We start from the raw sequence: 19091 nt of genomic DNA on the forward strand, positions 1-19091 counted from the left end.
AGTCAATTATTCTGGAACGATCTTGTAGGGTAAAACAGGGATCCTCTACCCACTAGCAAATGGACTAACAACTACGCTTTATCTTCTCTACCTCATAGTCGAGGACGACTATGATTTCAAGAGAGAGGCAATGTCAAAAAAACTAATATCTAATACTCCCAAATGATTTTCTCATGTTAAATTGATCATTTAATATGGGGAAGTACCAGGGAGTAAAAGCTAGAATATTGGTAAGGTTGCCAGACCGGTCTTTGTCAAGGATCCAAAGGAGGGAAAATAGGGATCCAAAGGAGGACAGTCTGCAAAAGAGCAATGTGCTTCAAAGGGGCTTAAAAGACCTAAGGTTGAACCCCATTAAGACTTCCATCGGCTAAAGTTCCTAATTTTAATTGTATATTCCAAACGTCAAAGTAGGGGAAATATTGGATGGTCATGGGAAGACTAAAAAGCCTTCCCACATCCCTAGGAAGGAGGGGGCGAGCCCTTATTGTAGGGGTGGGATGAGAGAGAAAAACACACACATACTCCAAGGCTCCCCCTTTACACAAAGGGAGTACTAGACACATGTCAGGCTCCTAGGCCAGCTGCCCCCAATCTCCCCTCAAATCCTATTGGATGGCCATAGAGGTGGACCAATGAAAATTAGGCTAGAGTAAATTTAGTCTAATCAATTTATAAATGCTTGATAAAAGAACCAATAGAATTTAAGCTCCCTAGAAGACTATTAGACAGTCTACCAAGGGGTCCAATGAGCATTCAGCAGCCCAATGGCTTGCTTGATTCCTATTGGCCAGAAGACTAAGAGGTCCAATGAGAGTTTAGTTGGATTATTTAATTACCTAAAGCTCTCACAAAAGAGGAAAGGGGGACACTTGTCAAAAGGCTATGAACTATGCTTATAATTTGTGATTGGCTAAGCTTTACAGGATCCAATGGGAGGCGAGCATGAGCAATTAGCAAGAGGGGTCGACCAAGATGAAAGAGAGGGCTGCATTTTTCTCTAACACATTGCCGCACGCACACACACACACACACACACACACACACACACACACACACACACACACACACACACACACACACACACACACAACTCATGTGTGCAAGAAGAACTCCATCTCCTTCTCCAAGCATTGAGAAGTAGAGGCTATACCAATAACTCTTGGCTATGGAATGCAAATCCAACCAAGAGCCAAGCTTCAATGGCATGCTCATCTCCTCTACCATGCTAAGTACTAAGCTAAGCTATCCTATTAGACTGATTATATGAGGATAATACTTCTTTCTCGTAAGATACCTCTTCTTCCTCTCAATCTATCCTCATTCCCTGCTAGCTCTCACCATTTTTGAAGGTGTGTGCGGTCTTGCGATTGAGGCTAGGGACACTAGGTGTGTTTTTCAAGCATAATTTGGTGCATGAAGCTTCCATCTTCATTGCACCAATGAGTTTTGTCGAGGAACACAAGAATTGTATTGTACAAAAGTCTCCTTTGATGGGAGAAGCTATAAAACTAAGCCTTTATGGAGGGGGGACCGGCTCCATATAAAGCCGGTCCTCAATTGTTGTCAATTGTACTATTTCTCTCTCTTTTCAAGTATTGTCAATGCTAAATTAGCTAGGTGTAAATTGCTATGCCATTTTCTCAAATTAAGTACTCTCTCTATGCTTATTAGGAACTTATTTTTAATGAAATGCTCATTATGTTATCAATTTCCGCTACACACAAGTTATTAATGCACTAAATGTTACATTGGTATCAGAGGTATTGATTTTTCTTTTCTTGCTCAAGAAGAGAGGTCCTCAAGATTTCTACAAATGGTTGGTGTTATTAATTGCAAAAGAGGAAGTAGAATAGGGATTTTTCATCCTTGAAGCACACCTGCTTTATGCAGTTAACAGGAATACCGTCGAGAGCTATGGTCTTAATAATGAAGTCCTAAGGGGCTTTCTTATGGCTTAACCATTATTGAGCTATTAGAAGTTTGACAGGTATCGGTGTTGTCTTGGCTTTGTTGAACCCTCTCTTCTATTCCTTGCAATTAATAATATTCGAGTCACAGGTATAGATGCTTGAGTGCTTATCTTTGAAAGTAAAGAGGAGTAGCAACTAGGGCTTGAAGTTCCAAAGTACAAGTAAAAGTTTACACCTAAAATTTGTTAGTATGGCTGACAAGGGAAAAGAGATTGAAATGAATGTTGATAGCTTTGATTTTGCTAATGAAAGAGCAACTATTGATGTCCCTATGCTTGTGAACTATCTTGTTTCTAGGCTTCAACAAGCCCTGGGCAACCCATCCCTCCAAGGTGAAGTGCTACAGCAATTGCGCACCCATGGTATTCTCCAAACTCCCCACCAAGAAGAGAGAGTACCTAGGGAAGCTCCTTGTGAGACTTTCAAAAGAGACCTCTCTCCAATAAGAGAAGAAGAGGAGGATCCGTATGAAGGGATCAAAAACTTACTACTTGATGAGGCATCTCCCTCCCAAACGAGAACCCAAATTTCAACGGTATATCCCCCACCAAAATAACGAGAAAGAAGTGAGTCTCCTGCCACCTCGACGAAGATAGCTCCACGAAGACGATAGGCAAAACACTCTCCAACACCCCCTAAACGGAGAAGGCCATCACATACTTCTCTACACCATAATTCAAAGAGGGAGAAAGAAAACAAGAGAAGAAAAAGGGGAGAAAGAGGTCGCCCTCTTCTCCATCTTCTTCATCCTCTTCCTCTTTTGAAGAAAGTGATGGTGCAGACAAGGAGGAACAATGGAAGAAAAAGGCGAGAAAGAGGTCACCCTCTCCTCCATCCTCCTCATACTCTTCCTCTTTTGAAGAAAGTGATGGTACAGCTCTCGAACCACCTAAAAGAAGAGGCCATAGGAAATCCTATGCAGCCTAGAAGAGGTCGTCCAAGCTTAAAAATTTCAAAGAGGGAGGAAAAAACATCTCTTTCCTTACCTAAGATGGCACCTTTGGTGATACGGACAAAGTCTTGGCCTTTACCTAGCAATTCGATGCGGCGTTTGGAGATGAGGGCTTCACGGAGTCCTCTAAGCTACGTCATTTAGGTATGCATTTTCAAAAGTCCGCAAGGCAATGGTGGTCTAGCCTACAAGCAAACGGTGAAGCTCCACAAACATGGAAAGCTTTAAGAGCTTCCATCATGAAGCAGTTTTTGGCTACCGTTGCGGCCTTCACGGAGTCCTCTAAGCTACATCATGTAGCTATGCATTTTCAAAAGTCCACAAGGCAATGGTGGTCTAGCCTACAAGCAAACGGTGAAGCTCCACAAACATAGAAAGCTTTAAGAGCTTCCATCATGAAGCAGTTTTTGCCTACCGATGCCAAAGACAAAATACTCACCGAATGGAGAAGCTTTAATCTCTCTCCCTACAAATATATTCACAAATATGTATACAAGTTTTGGGATTTACATCTCAAAGCCACTGTCTTCAAAAAGATGGATTTTGGAGAGCAAAAATAACAATTTTATGTGGGTTTAAGTGAGGATATGGCGGAGTATGTTAACTCCCAAAGGCCACGCACCATATCTGCGGCCATATACCATACCATGGTTGCTTCAAGAATCAACTTCCAACAAGGGGCTAAGAGAAATCTTAAGCCCACGGAAACAAGGACCGTAACCAGCCTAAGGGGAAGGACAACGTCCAAAAGTCTCCCAAAGACAACGCCAACAACAACAAAGCTAAGGAGAAGGGAGTTTATAAAGCCAAAAATAAAGTCTATCCTGAAGAGCTAGAGCATTATCAAAAAGATAACCGTTGTTTCAAGTGCGGGGAGCAAGGACATGACTAATGTGCTTCCCCCACAAGAATACACGTAATGAGCCTCCTAGAGCTACCTTGGTCAAGATTCGAGAAGAGGATGTTCATCACAAAGGATCTCCTCTATGCCATGCATGGGGAAAGGTAAGAGAACATAATGCTTTATTCTCTTTGACCCTGGTTCTACTCACAATTTCATATCCACATAGTTGGCCACCAAGCTAGGCATCCAAGCATATGAGATGGGAGATGTCCTACCTGTTGATGGTGCTTTCAAGGGGCAAGAAGCTGAGAAGAAGCCTCAGTCACTCCCTTAATTGGGAAATTGAGGCTCCATGTCCAAGTCTATGTGGACAAAGAGGATTTCTTCATCTTTCCTCTCAAGAATGAGGATGTAATTCTAGGGGCACCATGGCTTGATTGCATGGCTCCCAATGTTAAATTCCCTGAAAGGCAAATCTACTTTAGGTTCAGGGAAAAAGATATGTACATAGATGCTAAGGAGTTGGGTAGTACCATACCCTTTGTACATAAGCAAGCTTTCAATAAGTCAATAAAGAGCTCTATTTCCGTGTACATGATTTTTGTTAAAGATTCTCAAAATGAACCTAATGCTTTAGCAAAAGAAAATATAAACAATCAAAAGGAACTAGAGTTATCCAATTTCCTCAAAGAGTTCCAATATGTTTTTATTGACGACATCCCTTGTGAACTACCTCCCAAACGAGGGAATGACGACCATGCAACTGAATTTCTTCTAGGAAGCTCACCACCTAATAAACCTCCTTAACATGTTTCTCAAGCTCAACAAGAGGAGATTATGCGGCAATTGCATGAGTTGGTTGACAAAGGCATGGTTAGGCCTAGCTCATCTCCATTTTTTTCACCAGTGTTATTAGTGCAAAATAAAGACGACACATATCAAATGTGTATTGGCTATAGAGCACTAAATAGGATCACTATCAAGAATAGATTTCCCATTCCACGGGTAGAAGACCTATTTGATAAGCTACAGGGGTCGACCTACTTCAGTAGGATTGACCTAAAAAGTGGCTACCATCAAATAAGGATAGTTGATCAAGACATTGTAAAGACCGCATTTCGCACTATGTTTGGTCTTTATGAGTACATTGTTATGCCTTTTGGCTTGGCCAATGCACCAGCCACATTTAATCGGTTGATGGAGAAGCTATTCACGCCTCAACGAACCTTTACTCGAGTGTTCTTTGGTGATATAATCATCTACTTTAATTCATTAGATGAACACAAACAACACCTCCAGGTAATATTTTAAGTTTTACGAGAGAATAAACTTTATATTAATCGAAAGAAAAGTGAAATTTTCTTACAAGAGATTCAGTATTTAGGTCACATTATCTCTCAAGATGGCATCCAAATGGATCCATCAAAGCTAGAGGTACTAAACGAATGGCCTAATCCAAGGAATCTGCATGAACTAAGAAGCTTTATAGATATGTGTGCATACTATAGATGCTTCATAGAAAAGTTCTCACAAATCACGGGACCATTGCATGACCTAACAAAGAAAAACGTTAGGTATTTATGGTGCACCAAGGAGAACAATGCTTTCAAAAAGCTTAAAGAGAAGCTTATCTCTCAACCTGTGCTTACACCGTCGAATCTCTCAAAGTCATCTGAGGTCCAATGCAATGCTTGTGGTGATTGCCTTGGAGTTGTCTTGCTCCAAGAAGGGCACTCCATAGCCTTTGAAAGTCGAAGGCTCAACCCTATTGAGTAGGCTCTAGGCATATATGAGAAGGAACTCTTAGCAGTTCTACATGCTCTAGACTCGTGGAAGCACTATTTATTGGGGACTCCTTTCATTCTACTAACGGATCACCAAAGCCTTAAGTACTTCATGACGCACACCAAGCTCTCCGACAAACAAATGAGGTGGGAAAATTTCCTTTTGCAATTTCATTTTCATATTGCTCACATTGCTCGCAAGCATAATCAAGTGGCCGATGCACTCTCAAGACGACCGAGAGTGAATGCAGTGTCCATAACAACTCACAATGATCTATCTTCAATGATAGATGAGTACGCTATCGATCCCGATTTTAGAGATGTGGTTTGAGCCCTTGCACTAGGGAAGAAGGAAGAACCATTTACCCTACAAGATGGTTATCTTCTCTATGGCAATAGACTATGCAAACAAGCACATTTCATACCTGTCAAAAACACTATCAAGGCCCATCAAATGGCAACCCTCTTTATATCACAAATCTTCAAATACCATGGCTTGCCAATGTCTATAGTGTCAGATAGAGATCCTAGAATGACCAATAATTTCTGGAAGGGTCTCTTTGCGAATTTAGGTACAAGGCTAAACTTCTCTTCGACCTATCATCCCCAAATGGATGGCCAAAGTGAAATAGCTAACCTAACAATTCTTGATCTACTAAAAGCTTATGTCACAGAAGTAGATCAAAAGTCCCAATGGGAGAAGTACTTACCCTTAGTGGAGTATGCTTACAATAACACTGTATATACTTCCACAGGAAAAGCATCTTTTGAGGTGATTGAGGGAAGATCAAAAAGTCCCCTGCTACTCAAGGTACATGGGAAGATCTTCGCTACATATGAATATAGCCGAGACCTGTAAGAATATTTCCAAAAGATTAAGGATGCTATATCCATCTCTCAGCAAAGGCAAAAGGCTGCTGTGGATAAAAGCACAAAAGAGCCCTAGCCTTTAAACAAAATGATTGAGTCTTGCTTAAATTTTCGAAAGCTCGATTAAGGCACACAACGGGCAAGAATCCTACGGGACACCAAAAGTACTATGCTAAATTAGCAAAAAGGTACTATGGCCCCTTTCAGATTCGTAGGCCAATCAATGAGATGGCCTATCAACTCAAGTTGCCCACCAGCCATTGGCTCATACACAATGCTTTCCACGTGAGCCTACTAAAGCCTTACAAAGGAGAGCCACCTCAAGAAGCAATCATTGAAGACCCACCAGAGATCGAGGACCAAGAAGAGGTGCTGCAGCCAGGGTCCATTCTCCAACACGAAGACAAGGTATTACGAGGCGGTAAGACTATCCGATGATATCTTATCAAGTTGAAAAATTATCCTTTTGAAGATGCTAGATGGATTCACGGCATACAATTAAAGGATAACCTAAACCTTGTCAATGTTTACAATGATTCCCTAGAGTAAGCAAATGTAAGACTCTCTTTTTCTTTATTGTGCACAAATGTTAATAAGTATGCATGCTTAGGATCATGTTTGTGGAGACCACACCTCTCGAACACCAAGTAGCGCTTGTCACTCTACTATGGAAGATTCATACAGACTAATGTGCAAACATGCTTGCGGCAGCTAAGGCTCTCAAGCACCAATGGACTAGTCATCCATTCTGAAATGGTGTCGTAGGGTAAAATAGGGATCCTCTACCCGCTAGCAAATAGACTAATGACTATGCTTTATCTTCTCTACCTCATAGTCGAGGACGAATATGATTTCAAGAGAGAGGTAATGTCATAAAAACTAATATCTAATACTCCCAAATGATTTTCTCATGTTAAATTGATCATTTAATATGGGGAAGTACCATGGAGTAAAAGCTAGAATATTGGTAAGGCTGCCAGACCGGTCTTTGTCAGGGATCCAAAGGAGGGAAAATAGGGATCCAAAGAGGGACACAGTCTGCAAAAGAGCAATGTGCTTCAATGGGGCTTAAAAGACCTAAGGTTCAACCCCACTAAGACTTCCATAGGCTAAAGTTCCTAATTTGAATTGTATTGTCCAAAGGCCAAAGTAGGGAAAATATTGGTTGATCATGGGAAGACTAAAAAGTCTTCCCACATCCCTAGGAAGGAGGGGGCGAGCCCTTATTGTAGGGGTGGGATGAGAGAGAAAAACACACACACACACACACACACACACACACACACACACACACACACACACACTCCAAGGCTCCCCCTTTACACAAAGAGAATACTGAACACATGTAAGGCTCCTAGGCCGGTTGCCCCCAATCTCCCCTCAAATCCTATTGGATGGCCATAGAGGTGGACCAATGAGAATTATTCCAGAGTAAATTTAGTCTAATCAATTTACAAATGCTTGATAAAAGAACCAATAGAATTTAAGCTCCCTTGAAGACTATTAGACAGTCTACCAAGGGGTCCAATGAGCATTCAGTAGCCCAATGGCTTGTCTGATTCCTATTCGCTAGAAGACTAAGACGTCCAATGAGATTTTAGTTGAATTATTTAATTACCTAAAGCTCTCACAAAAGGGGGAAGGGAGACCAAGATGAGAGAGAGGTCTGCATGTTTCTCTAACACATTGCCACACACACACACACAACTCATGTGTGCAAGAAGAACTCCATCTCCTTCTCCAAGCATTGAGAAGTAGAGGTTATACCAATCACTCTTGGCTATGGATGAAAATCCAACCAAGAGCCAAGCTTCAACGGCATGCTCATCTCCTTTACCATGCTAAGTACTAAGCTAATCTATGCTATTAGAGTGATTATATGAGGATAATACTTCCTTCTCGTAAGATACCTCTTCTTCCTCTCAATCTATCCTCATAAGATTCAATGGCATGCTCATCTTCTTTACCATGCTAAGTACTAAGCTAAGCTATGCTATTAGAGTGATTATATGAGGATAATACTTCCTTCTCGTAAGATACCTCTTCTTACTCTCTTGGCTATGGATGAAAATCCAACCAAGAGCCAAGCTTCAACGGCATGCTCATCTCCTTTACCATGCTAAGTACTAAGCTAAGCTATGCTATTAGAGTGATTATATGAGGATAATACTTCCTTCTCGTAAGATATCTCTTCTTCCTCTCAATCTATCCTCATTCCCTGCTAGCTCTCACCATTTTTGAAGGTGTGTGCGGTCTTGGGACTGAGGCTAGGGACACTAGGTGTGTTTTTCAAGCATAATTTGGTGCATGAAGCTTCCATCTTCATTGCACCAATGAGTTTTGTCAAGGAACACAAGAATTGTATTGTATAAAAGTCTCCTTTGATGGGAGAAGCTATAATACAAAGCCTTTATGGAGAGGGGACCGGCTCCATGTAAATCCGGTTCTCAACTGTTGTCAATTGTTCTATTTCTCTCTCTTTTCAAGTATTGTCAATGCCAAATTAGCTAGGTGTAAATTGCTATGTTGCTTTCTCAAATCAAGTACTCTCTCTATGCTCATTAGGAACTTATTCTTAATGAAATGCTCACTATGTTATCAACTTACGCTACACACAAGTTACTAGTGCATTAATTGTTACACACACACACACACACACACACACACACACACACACACACACACACACACACACACACACACACACACACAGAATACATACTTTATCTTTTTATTGTGGGTTAATTGATAGGCTTGATTGTGGGGAGTGATTGGTGATACAACATTCAAATTTGTGTGAGATATACGGAACCCTAGACTTTGGTTTATTTTCAATAGGGAAAACGTGGCTTAAATATAAAATATGAATGATAGAGATTTGACTTGTACAAAGGTGGAGGTTTTGTAGGCTGCAACTTTCTCAACAGGTTAACCAAGTAATTCCTATTATTGCAGCTTGAATCCAATTGCAAACTCGTCATCTCTTGTCAGAGAATCTAGCATTTTCTTTTAATCATAATAGAAATAGATTATGAAATGTGAGTTTTTCATTCTTTAGATTATGCAAGGTTGATTTCATTTCAGACACGAGAGAATCAAATTCACGCACATAACTTGAAGAGAATCGGACAATTAAGATTGACAACTTATTGAGGAACGGATTGCCTTAGAGTTGGTCCCCCCTCCAAAAGGTCTTTGTATTATAATTCTCTCAAAGAGAGCCTTAATTACAATACAAGATTGTGCTCTTACAGAGCTTTCCTTGAACCAAGAAGATATTGAGCTTCATGATTTCATGGTGCAAACCCTCCTTTCCAAGCCCTAAACACCCCAACAGGGAAAAAGAAATGTAGGGTAAGAGGTAGATGAGGGTGATGAGGTTCTCTGCGATTTTCATTTGTGTTGCTTTCAAGAAGAGAAAAAGTAACCCTTGGTGGTTGACCAGAAGCCTTTGCATTTAAAGGAAGACCCCTTTCACGAGCTTTGAGTAGAAGAAATTCTAGCGAATCACAGATGATGATGTATGGTGGTGCATATATAGAGGTTGGTGTGTATGCACGTCCTTCCACACAACAAGCTTAGTTTTTTGTTTATGCTAGACTTGACCCTATCAGGAACTCCATCAACAGCCTTGGTGGAAGAGATTCTCACTTAATGAACCCTGAGCAAAATGGCCTGCTCAGGGTTCATTAAGTGAGAATCTCTTCCACCAAGGCTGTTGATGGAGTTCCTACTAGGGTCAAGTCTAGCAGAAACAAAAAACTAAGCTTGTTGTGTGGAAGGACGTGCATACACACCAACCTCTATATCTGCACCGCCATACATCATCATCTATGATTCTCTTGGACCTTGACCATAGGCTCCAAGCATTTTCAGAACTCCTGGAAGACTTGACAGTAGAGGAGAGGCTATAAGGCCTTTCTTGCTGAGTAGAAGCAAGGAAGGGCATTTGGATTTCTTTGCGAGCCGATGACCCTCTGTTGGCATCAAAGGCGGGTGAAGTAGAAAACGGAGCTTGCTCAGTCAAAGGATATGAGTATGGTTCTCTAACGTCTTGGTCCTCATCATCAAAAGGGGCTTTCACTTTTGATTCTCCTCTGCCAGCACCATCATAAGTCTTAATAAGCTCAGAGCCCCTATTTGCAGTGAGGGAGGAGGGCGGGATGGAAAACCTTACTTGTGTGCTTAAGCAATTTGATTTCCTTGGCATAAGGAGCTTTGGACATGTTGCTATATGGCAAGTCTCATGACGTTTGATGAAGTTTCTAGATTAAGGTAGCAATTCATAGCTTAATTACCTCATGAAACTAGCAAATGTATGAATTATACAGAATTTTCGTATAGTAGCTTGTTATTGCTAGATGAATCCCCCCATTCATTCTACCTACACAATTACCATATAGTAGCTAAGCATAGTTGCTAGGTTGAAGTAAGAATCTCCTAGTTTTCATTCACTCTCTATATGGTTATTGAAGGAGGTTGCTATATGGAACTACTAAATTCATAGATGCCATGCACTTTGATAAAGCAATCAATTGAAGTTTCCACCCATCTATACAATAATAGAAACAAAATATCTTAATTAAAACCATCAAAATTAACTAAAACAATTGAACCTTTTCTAGTGCAATTAGTCTATGAGCAACGTATAAGCTAAAAGCTCAAGCAAAAAGGGAGCATTTTGAATGGTACACATTGAAAAGATCAAATTGCTTTTTATATTGCTTGATTCTATCTAGGTTCGTCCAATTTAGTGGATTGTATCTAATTGTACGTTTGTTCTCTAATTGCACTCTATTTGAACAAGAGTAAAACAAGAGACAGATACACTCCACAAGCTCCCAAATATTCTCGATGTTGTCTCTATTGTGTCAGATGCACTCCATAGGCTCCCAATTGCTTTCAATGTTATCTCTATTGGCTCTGATTTCTCACTCATATGAAATCCATTCAGATTTTATTTCTAATTTCATCCAAAAAATGGTCCAATTTAGTTTTTCAAGTCCAATAAAGTGCTAGCAAGTGCTAAATGGACATAAATATGCCTCAAGTGTATCCATTGGATGCATTGGGTCTAATTAAGGGCAAATTGATCTTAATTTCCTTTCATTTTGCGTGGATTTTATTGTTTTGTAAATGAATCTCACTTGCCTTCATTATCACTCATTGCAACCAATTTTTATTTCACATAGGTGCCATTGATGCATCAGGTCTAGTTTTGTGCACCTAAAGTTTTTAGTGTACTAAACATTTTGCTACCTCCCTATGTGCACCCAATGGATAGTTAATTAATGCAATTAGACTTTAGACACAATTATTTATCCTCAACTGCATTTCAACTTTTAAATGTACTTTTTTCTAGTCAATTTGGGCTCTATTAAACTATATGAAACCTTTTTTCCTTCAAGAGTTAGATTGGTGCCATTGAGTGGGTTTAATGTGTATGATTGCATTCAAATTTTCAATTGGATCAAAATGTTAAGATTAAGTTACTCAAGAAGACTTAATAGTAGTTTGGTTTTGAGTGTCCTTTTTTCAAGAAGTTAAATAAAATCCTACATGAATTCTAGAAAGCATCTTTGCTAGGTTTTGTGTCTAGCTCAGACCATGGAGCACCACCCTTATCCAAAACCTGACCAAATAAATCTCACCTAGATTCTTTCCACTTTCATCATCGATTATGTCAGTAGAAGCTCACTCTTGAAAATGCCTATATAATGGCTCATGATGTATTTGCTCTTTAGTTCAATTATCAATGGAATTTGTGCTTATTCCATTTGTGCATTGGGTCTCCTAACTGTGCTTAGTGTGGATGCACATGATGCTCTCACCATCATCATGAATGCGGACCTAATCTATCCCCCTTAATCTATGTACTTTACATGAGGTATCAAAGTTTAAAACTAAACTATCTATATTAGCTTAGGTTTGGATCTTGTAGGTTTGTGTAGACGCATCCTTCATTTCTAAGCTAGGCCATTTAAGTCCACTCCTTGCTTGAATCGGTTGCCATTCATACCTCCTTGCATTGCATTTAGGATTTTGCATGGTAAGTCTTGGATTGAATCTAGTGTGTGCGTATAAGCAACAAATCACGAATTTACACTTCAAACTTTGAATCTTATTATTGCCCAATCTCTACAATTAGCATGTGTACATGAAGCCTCTCCACTATAGCTACCAAATGAGCCTATTCATGATTACTTTGGAGCTCAATTGAGCATTCAACCCTCGATTTCTATGCTCTACGAGTTTATAACCTACAGAGCTCACTTCCTTGACAAGGATATGAGGAAGGCAGTGTGTTCTAAGACGATTACCCTATCTTGGCACGGTGCAGTTGCGAGGTCAAAACCATTTCCTAATTTTGGAAACCTGGGCGGACTTGAAGCCCCACGTCTCAATTGAATTCATCGGAGGAATTGGGTCCAAAGGAGTGTGCTATCTCTTAGGCTGTAGCCCCTGGTGGACCTGAATCTGAGCACAAAAAACTCCTTTGTATCTCCTTTTTGGGTATGATAGTAGGGACTCCCACGAGCTACGTACAGCTTACCTAGTTAACCCTCAAGGCCTCATATATGAGGGCTTCCAACGACACCTTTTTTGGTGTTATCGACTGACTCCACATAAGTAGGCTTTCATACAGGCATTACAAACTAACCCGTCAAGCCTTACAAAAGAGAGCTTCTCACCAAAGAGGGAGAAAAGGGTCACAACCATCAACCAATATACCTTGTGGTGACCAGGAGAAGATCTCTATTGTCTTGTCAATAGAATGAGGAGCATATGCATCCAATTCGCATACATAAAGTGCCCGATGGAGAACGAAGACCAAATAGCTACTCAACACTGTATCAGATGCAGATTACGGTCAAATTATCACCGTACTCAAAGAAAAGAGCATGTACCAAACCTAGAGGATGTCATCAACTCACTCCAAGAGCATGAGAAGAAGATCCGAGATACAAAGACATCAATATAAGCGTTTGTTGCTACATCATCATGGAACCCAACAAAGAATAGATGCAAGCACTACAATCGCACCAACCACACATCTAACAAATGTTACAAAATTAACCCTTGTGTGGATTATGGTAAAAATAACAATGATACATAATTATAATAATTTTATGTGAGTTTTGTAAAACCTGCACAATTTCTATGATTTTTTTATCTTAAATCTTATCACCATAATCTTAAAGTTTTTTTGATTTTGACATGAAATAATTTTGACTAAAATTTTCACCTTGTAACTAACTTAGATTATGAGTATCACCAATAAATATTGCTTCTAGCTTCACCAAATAATTATGACAAGATGGTGCAAAAATAGGACACTTTAGTGTCTCAATTACAGAACTAGTGTTAATGGTAGTCAATTGCTCTCAATTGCACTTAGTCACACTTCATGGAGATTGCAATCAATAACAAGCAATATTAGATGCAAATTGAACCTAAAAGTCTCTCAATTAGATGCATTAGCACTCCCTCACACTTAGTAGCACCACCCAACCACTCTCATTGACATTCATTTGCACTAGATTGCATTCTATTTCATTTGCCCAACTCCATTGCACTTCTCTAGACATTTGCAACACTAAGTTGGCTTTGGTTACACTCCACTAGGCTCATTCATGCTTATTTGGTACAATTTCACTCAATCAAGCTCCATTGCACTACATCAAATATCAAGAGCATTCAATTAACACAATTAGATCAAAATGCAGACTCCCATACTTAGTGTGAGGTCACGCATGGCCCAATGGGGAACCAAGATGGAGGAAAATCTATGAGAATAGACAAGGATGGCTAGGAGGAGCATTTGGTTCCCTAACTCTAGGCCTCTCAATGGTATCAGAGCATGGTCGTGGTGATAAGTTTGGATTTTCTTTTTGCATGCATGCAAGAAGGCATGGAGAAGATGAAGATGAAGATGAAGAGGCTTTTGACTGTGTAACAATTGGGCATCTCCCCTAGCACGCACTACCATCGCCTTCCTTGCACCATATCATGCATGCTCACTCCTGATTGATTCACATAGGGCCGATCTACAAATCTCGTCACTGGGGGGCCTCATTCGAGCACCATCCGCGTGAAGTTCTCTCTCTCTCTTCCCTTCACTTTTGTCGTGGCCCACCATCGCTTGAGCTTAGTGGCCTTGAATTCACTCAAAGGCCACCACACAAGTTTTTTTAAAAAGGCCTTTGGGCTCATCAAGGGTAGCTTCCCACCCCCCATCCTCAAGGCACCCACGACAAGGCCTCGTGCTTGAGTGGGTTTGGTCAGTAGAATCTCTCTGTGCGGCATGAAGGAAACTCTCCAAAGCAAACCATCTACAACAAAGAAGGCAAGACATGTTGGAAGCATAGAAAATTGAAACAAAGAGAAGGTAGTTTGTCATAGAAACTTGATTCCACAAGGTTGACCAAATTCCATATCTTGCAGCTTTTCTCTCATTAGCAAGCACTCCCAAGGCTTTGCACAGCTTCGCAAGGTATCCCAAACCTCTCCACAGCTTCGCAAGGCCTTTTGTAGAGGTAAACAAACATTTCATTTCTCTTGCTCTCTCTTGAAGGAAAGGATTTGACGACCATCCACTTGTCCAAAGACACTGAAGATGTCACATAATTGGCACAAAAACACAGAGAATGTCTGTGGCACGAGACAATAAAAAAGTGCATGTCCATCACAACACTTCGAAGTTTACATGGATTGTCTATGGATGATTATTCTCTTAATTTTCTCATCCATATTTTTCTATTAAATTATGAAATTTTACATAAATAAGTATCCAAAAATCCTATTTAAACTAAACTCCATATGTATAAGGGTGGGTTCAAACGATATGCCGATAGACGTTCTTGCTTTTGCAGCCCTTCCCATCGCCAATTCAGATGGAGGCGGGGCAAAGAGCTCGAAGGATTTTCTAGAGTCAACTCCAAGGCTTTCTTTATTGGCTGCATGTACTTCCCAACAATAAAAAGTGGGTAGTAGAGGAGATTGTTCCGAGGGGAGGAATCACCCATCCTGTGGGACCATGCTTCTTCCATCAGTCAGACCTTCCTCCACCTCGTCTCAACATAAGCAAGGTCCATGGTTCAAACCACTGCCCACTTGGCCGGACAAGTCGCATAATGGAAAACCAGGCCCGGTTTTCGGTTATAGCGTTTGAAACTTCGCCAACCTCGTGGCTCAGAGCTCTATGGTAAGCCATTATTGCAAAGATAAACTTCATTTGGCAATATTATAACCTGCAAACTACTTTAGAGCTCTGGTTTTTCTTGTTTCAATAGAAACTGTGTCAGAAGTTTTGACTTGCTACCCTTGCCGGGTTGCTGGACTAACAAAGAATGATGCAAGTATGTTGCTCTATACAGTTCATGTATTCTCCATCGCTGACAAGGACTACTACAGAGCTTAGTTTGGATGACCGGGTTATGTTACAAAGTACGGCTTGAGAAATGGCGGATGTAGAATATGCAGATCAGAAGTTCTCTTTGCCATCCACAAGGCAATCATTGCAACAGACATTATTAGAAGAAGATAACAATCAAGAGTTACCATATGAGGATCCACAGATATTGTTCGAAGAAGATGATAATCAAAAGTTACTGTATAAGGATCCACAGGTATTGTTTGAAGAAGATAATAATCGAGAGTTACTGTACGAGGATGATACTTATCCAGAAGACACTTTTGTTGAAGGAAATGATCAAGAAGAAGTACAAGCTTCTTTACAACAGCAATCAAGCACGCTGTTGTGATGAAAATGAGTTGAACGATGAAGAACGTTTTGATGATGCCTTAGCTGAAACACAGCATGATGATGCATGGGATGTGTCGTCTGTGGTAGGTAGCACTCATTAATCATTTTCTTTGGCTGAAATAAATATTACTATGGACATTCTGTCCATTTGGCCACCAAGTGTATGGAACTATGTACCATCTCTGACTGCCTTGTGCAGGGTGAAGAAGATTACATTGATGATAATTTGTCCCCTCCAACTAAGGACGATTTGCATTCGGGGTAAGGATTTGACATTTTATTAGAATGAATTATTTAGTGATATTTTAGTGCTTCTAGAGCAGTGGTTTTTATTATGACGTCTGGTTGAACACCTTTATGTCCATAGTGTTATTTGTAGGTGGCCACCCAATGAAACTGAGACTGAGAACATAAAACAGAGTCTTTTCTCCACTCTTCATTAAGCTATAAGATTACTTTTCATTTCAGGAGTTTTGCAAACTTGGAACAACCACTTGGAAGCTTCAAACAAGCATTTGGGAGCTCGAATTCATTTGTAAAAGTTCCTTTTGGTGCATCTGAGCTATCCTTTGAGAGCTTTGCCAAAGTGCAATTTATGGAACCAATTGCGGGTATATGGCCCATTGTCTGGAAAAGTGTGGCCATGCAAGATCTTATCAGGTTTTCCAAGGAAAGTTTGAATGCTAAGAAGAATGTATTTGCCAAAAAGAGCAATTCAGCTGTTTCGTACTGATCAATACATTACGCTACATGCATTGATGTTATGTTGGACTTCTACAGGACCCGATAACTCAACCATTGTTGCAGAGGCTAGCAGTTGCTCCTCACAAGCAGTGTGCAATAACCTCATTCGCGCGTAATACTACGTAACTTTTGGCTTCACTATCTTTATAGTCACACAGTAAAGCCTATGCTTATTTTCAAGTCAGCTGATGAAGTAATGACCCAGATATCGCTTTTACTATTTGGATATAACTATCTTTCTTATTCCTAGATTTCTATATCCCATGTCGAATCAACAAATATTCAATACATGGTTTTGGCGTATAGAGTAAACTTCTAAATGTCATACTTGCTAGTATGCCGTATGCAAAATGTGGTATAGGTTAGTGTCAATCTCTAAGCAGTTGAAGGCAACCCAAAACCGCATGGGAATAACATGTTTCAAGTAACAACCCAAATCTCATGATGACTATCTGTATCTACGGCAAGCCCAAGAAAAGTCATCCCATAATCGTCAACATAAGCCATGTTGGTCAATGAAGTTAGATGAACTATGCAAATGAGCAGACCATCAACTACTTTACAACCGGAAGGGATTACTTGGTAATCTGTAATGACCTTCCATCAAAGAGAATCAATGACAAGTTTTAGTCATGCCATCGGAATACAAGAACCAGAGATCTTGCTTTCAAGCTACTCATTACACATTCCCAATAAGATAGATGTCACTGATGATAACTCTGATTGAGCTGCACATCATATGTGTCCATGCTTACGAGCACATGCATACGCACTCACATCGACTTGAGAAAACCAATGTTTTAGTATTGAAATAGACGATTCCTGAGGTGAGTGAACTTCATTGTGTGGTTATCCAGACCAAGAATACTATCAACAACAGAGAAGTGCTTGACATCCAATCATCAAATCTCATCCACTCTCTGAGTATTATGAGAGATTTTTCGAAGCACGGAAATGCTTGAGTCAAAGGTTGGTTGCAAAAAGTATTACCTGTTTTGCATTTGTCAAATCGTCCAGAGGGAAAAACCACTGCCAGAGGATGAGGGCATCAACACTAGCCATGCACTTTTCCAAATCATTAGTAATCTTTGAAGGGAATAGAATCTGGCTCTAGTGGAGCCAAAGAGTGCCTTTGATGCAGGCAATTATGGAGTAAAAAGTGCTCTTGTATGATCAATCCATGAGCAGGGGTGGAACTCTTTCGAAACCTTTATGTATATCAACATGTATCACAATATGTGTATATATATGTGTGTGTGTGTGTGTGTGTGTATGTGGTGTGGGGAATGACTTTATTGGACAGGCTTATGTTGACGACTCGTTATTCATGCTCTGAGATGACATGTGAGTGATCATGCAGACACTGGATACATTCGGGCTTGTGACAGGCCTTAAAGTTAATTTCTGGAAATCCAAACTCTTGCCTCTCATTGCACGGGAATAGCACTATCTTCTATGGCCCGAGGATATTCTTGATCCGCATGTCATGGTTTGCCACTCGAGGTATCCTATTGGATGGAAGGTCACTTGTAACCCGGCAGGTGGATTGGGTTATGCAATGCCTCAATGTCAAATTGCAATATTGGAAACTGTCCACATGGCCGTTGCATGTTCGTCTCCAAATAGTCGAGAGCATCATGATGGCCTATGTTCACTTTGACTTGTCGTTGTTTCATTGGCCTTGTCATCGTCTCATTGCTGATGTCTAATATTTTATCTCACTTGTGGTGCTCTAATTCTCGCAAGAAAGAGCTCCGTTTACTTTTGCACTCCGAAGCATTTTGGAGGATTAAATATTTTGGATCTTCGTCAACATTATCTTGCGAGGAAGGCCATGTTATTGCCTACCCTTGCGCAACAGTCCCAACCTTGGACTCTCGTGATTGCCTCATTGTGTTGGCATGTTACCACTTCCGTCTTTGGTTAGTGGTAGATGTCTCTCTGGGAGACTGTGTTTGGCAAGGTGCTTGGTTATATTCCTGGTTGTTCGCTTACCTCTACTTTACTTGATGCTTGGAAAGCTACTACGGCTCATCTTTCATGGAATGGCAGATAACCATAAGATGGGAATTCGTTGCGCCTGGAAAGTATTCATTGGAGTCGAGCTTTTGCTCTTACTCTTGTAGATCGGTCGCCACGCTAGGTTGGCTTCCTTTCT

General features: G+C 40.4%; 1 protein-coding gene across 1 annotated transcript in view; it reads left to right on the forward strand.

Moving 5' to 3' along the window:
* Positions 1-15403: 15403 nt before the first annotated feature.
* LOC147465150 (uncharacterized) overlaps positions 15404-19091 on the forward strand; it is a 51831-nt gene continuing 48143 nt past the window's right edge. Inside the window, exons 1-6 of the mRNA XM_086511148.1 lie at positions 15404-15628; positions 15801-16052; positions 16129-16272; positions 16389-16450; positions 16658-16800; positions 16970-17045. Of these exons, the coding sequence (XP_086367274.1) occupies positions 15885-16052; positions 16129-16272; positions 16389-16450; positions 16658-16800; positions 16970-17045 (593 nt within the window). The 5' untranslated portion in view covers positions 15404-15628; positions 15801-15884. The remainder of the gene's footprint in view (positions 15629-15800; positions 16053-16128; positions 16273-16388; positions 16451-16657; positions 16801-16969; positions 17046-19091) is intronic.

This window comes from Adiantum capillus-veneris, chromosome 1 (genome assembly GCF_014529385.1).
Source record: "Adiantum capillus-veneris isolate H3 chromosome 1, ASM1452938v2, whole genome shotgun sequence".
NCBI classification, from domain to species: domain Eukaryota; kingdom Viridiplantae; phylum Streptophyta; class Polypodiopsida; order Polypodiales; family Pteridaceae; genus Adiantum; species Adiantum capillus-veneris.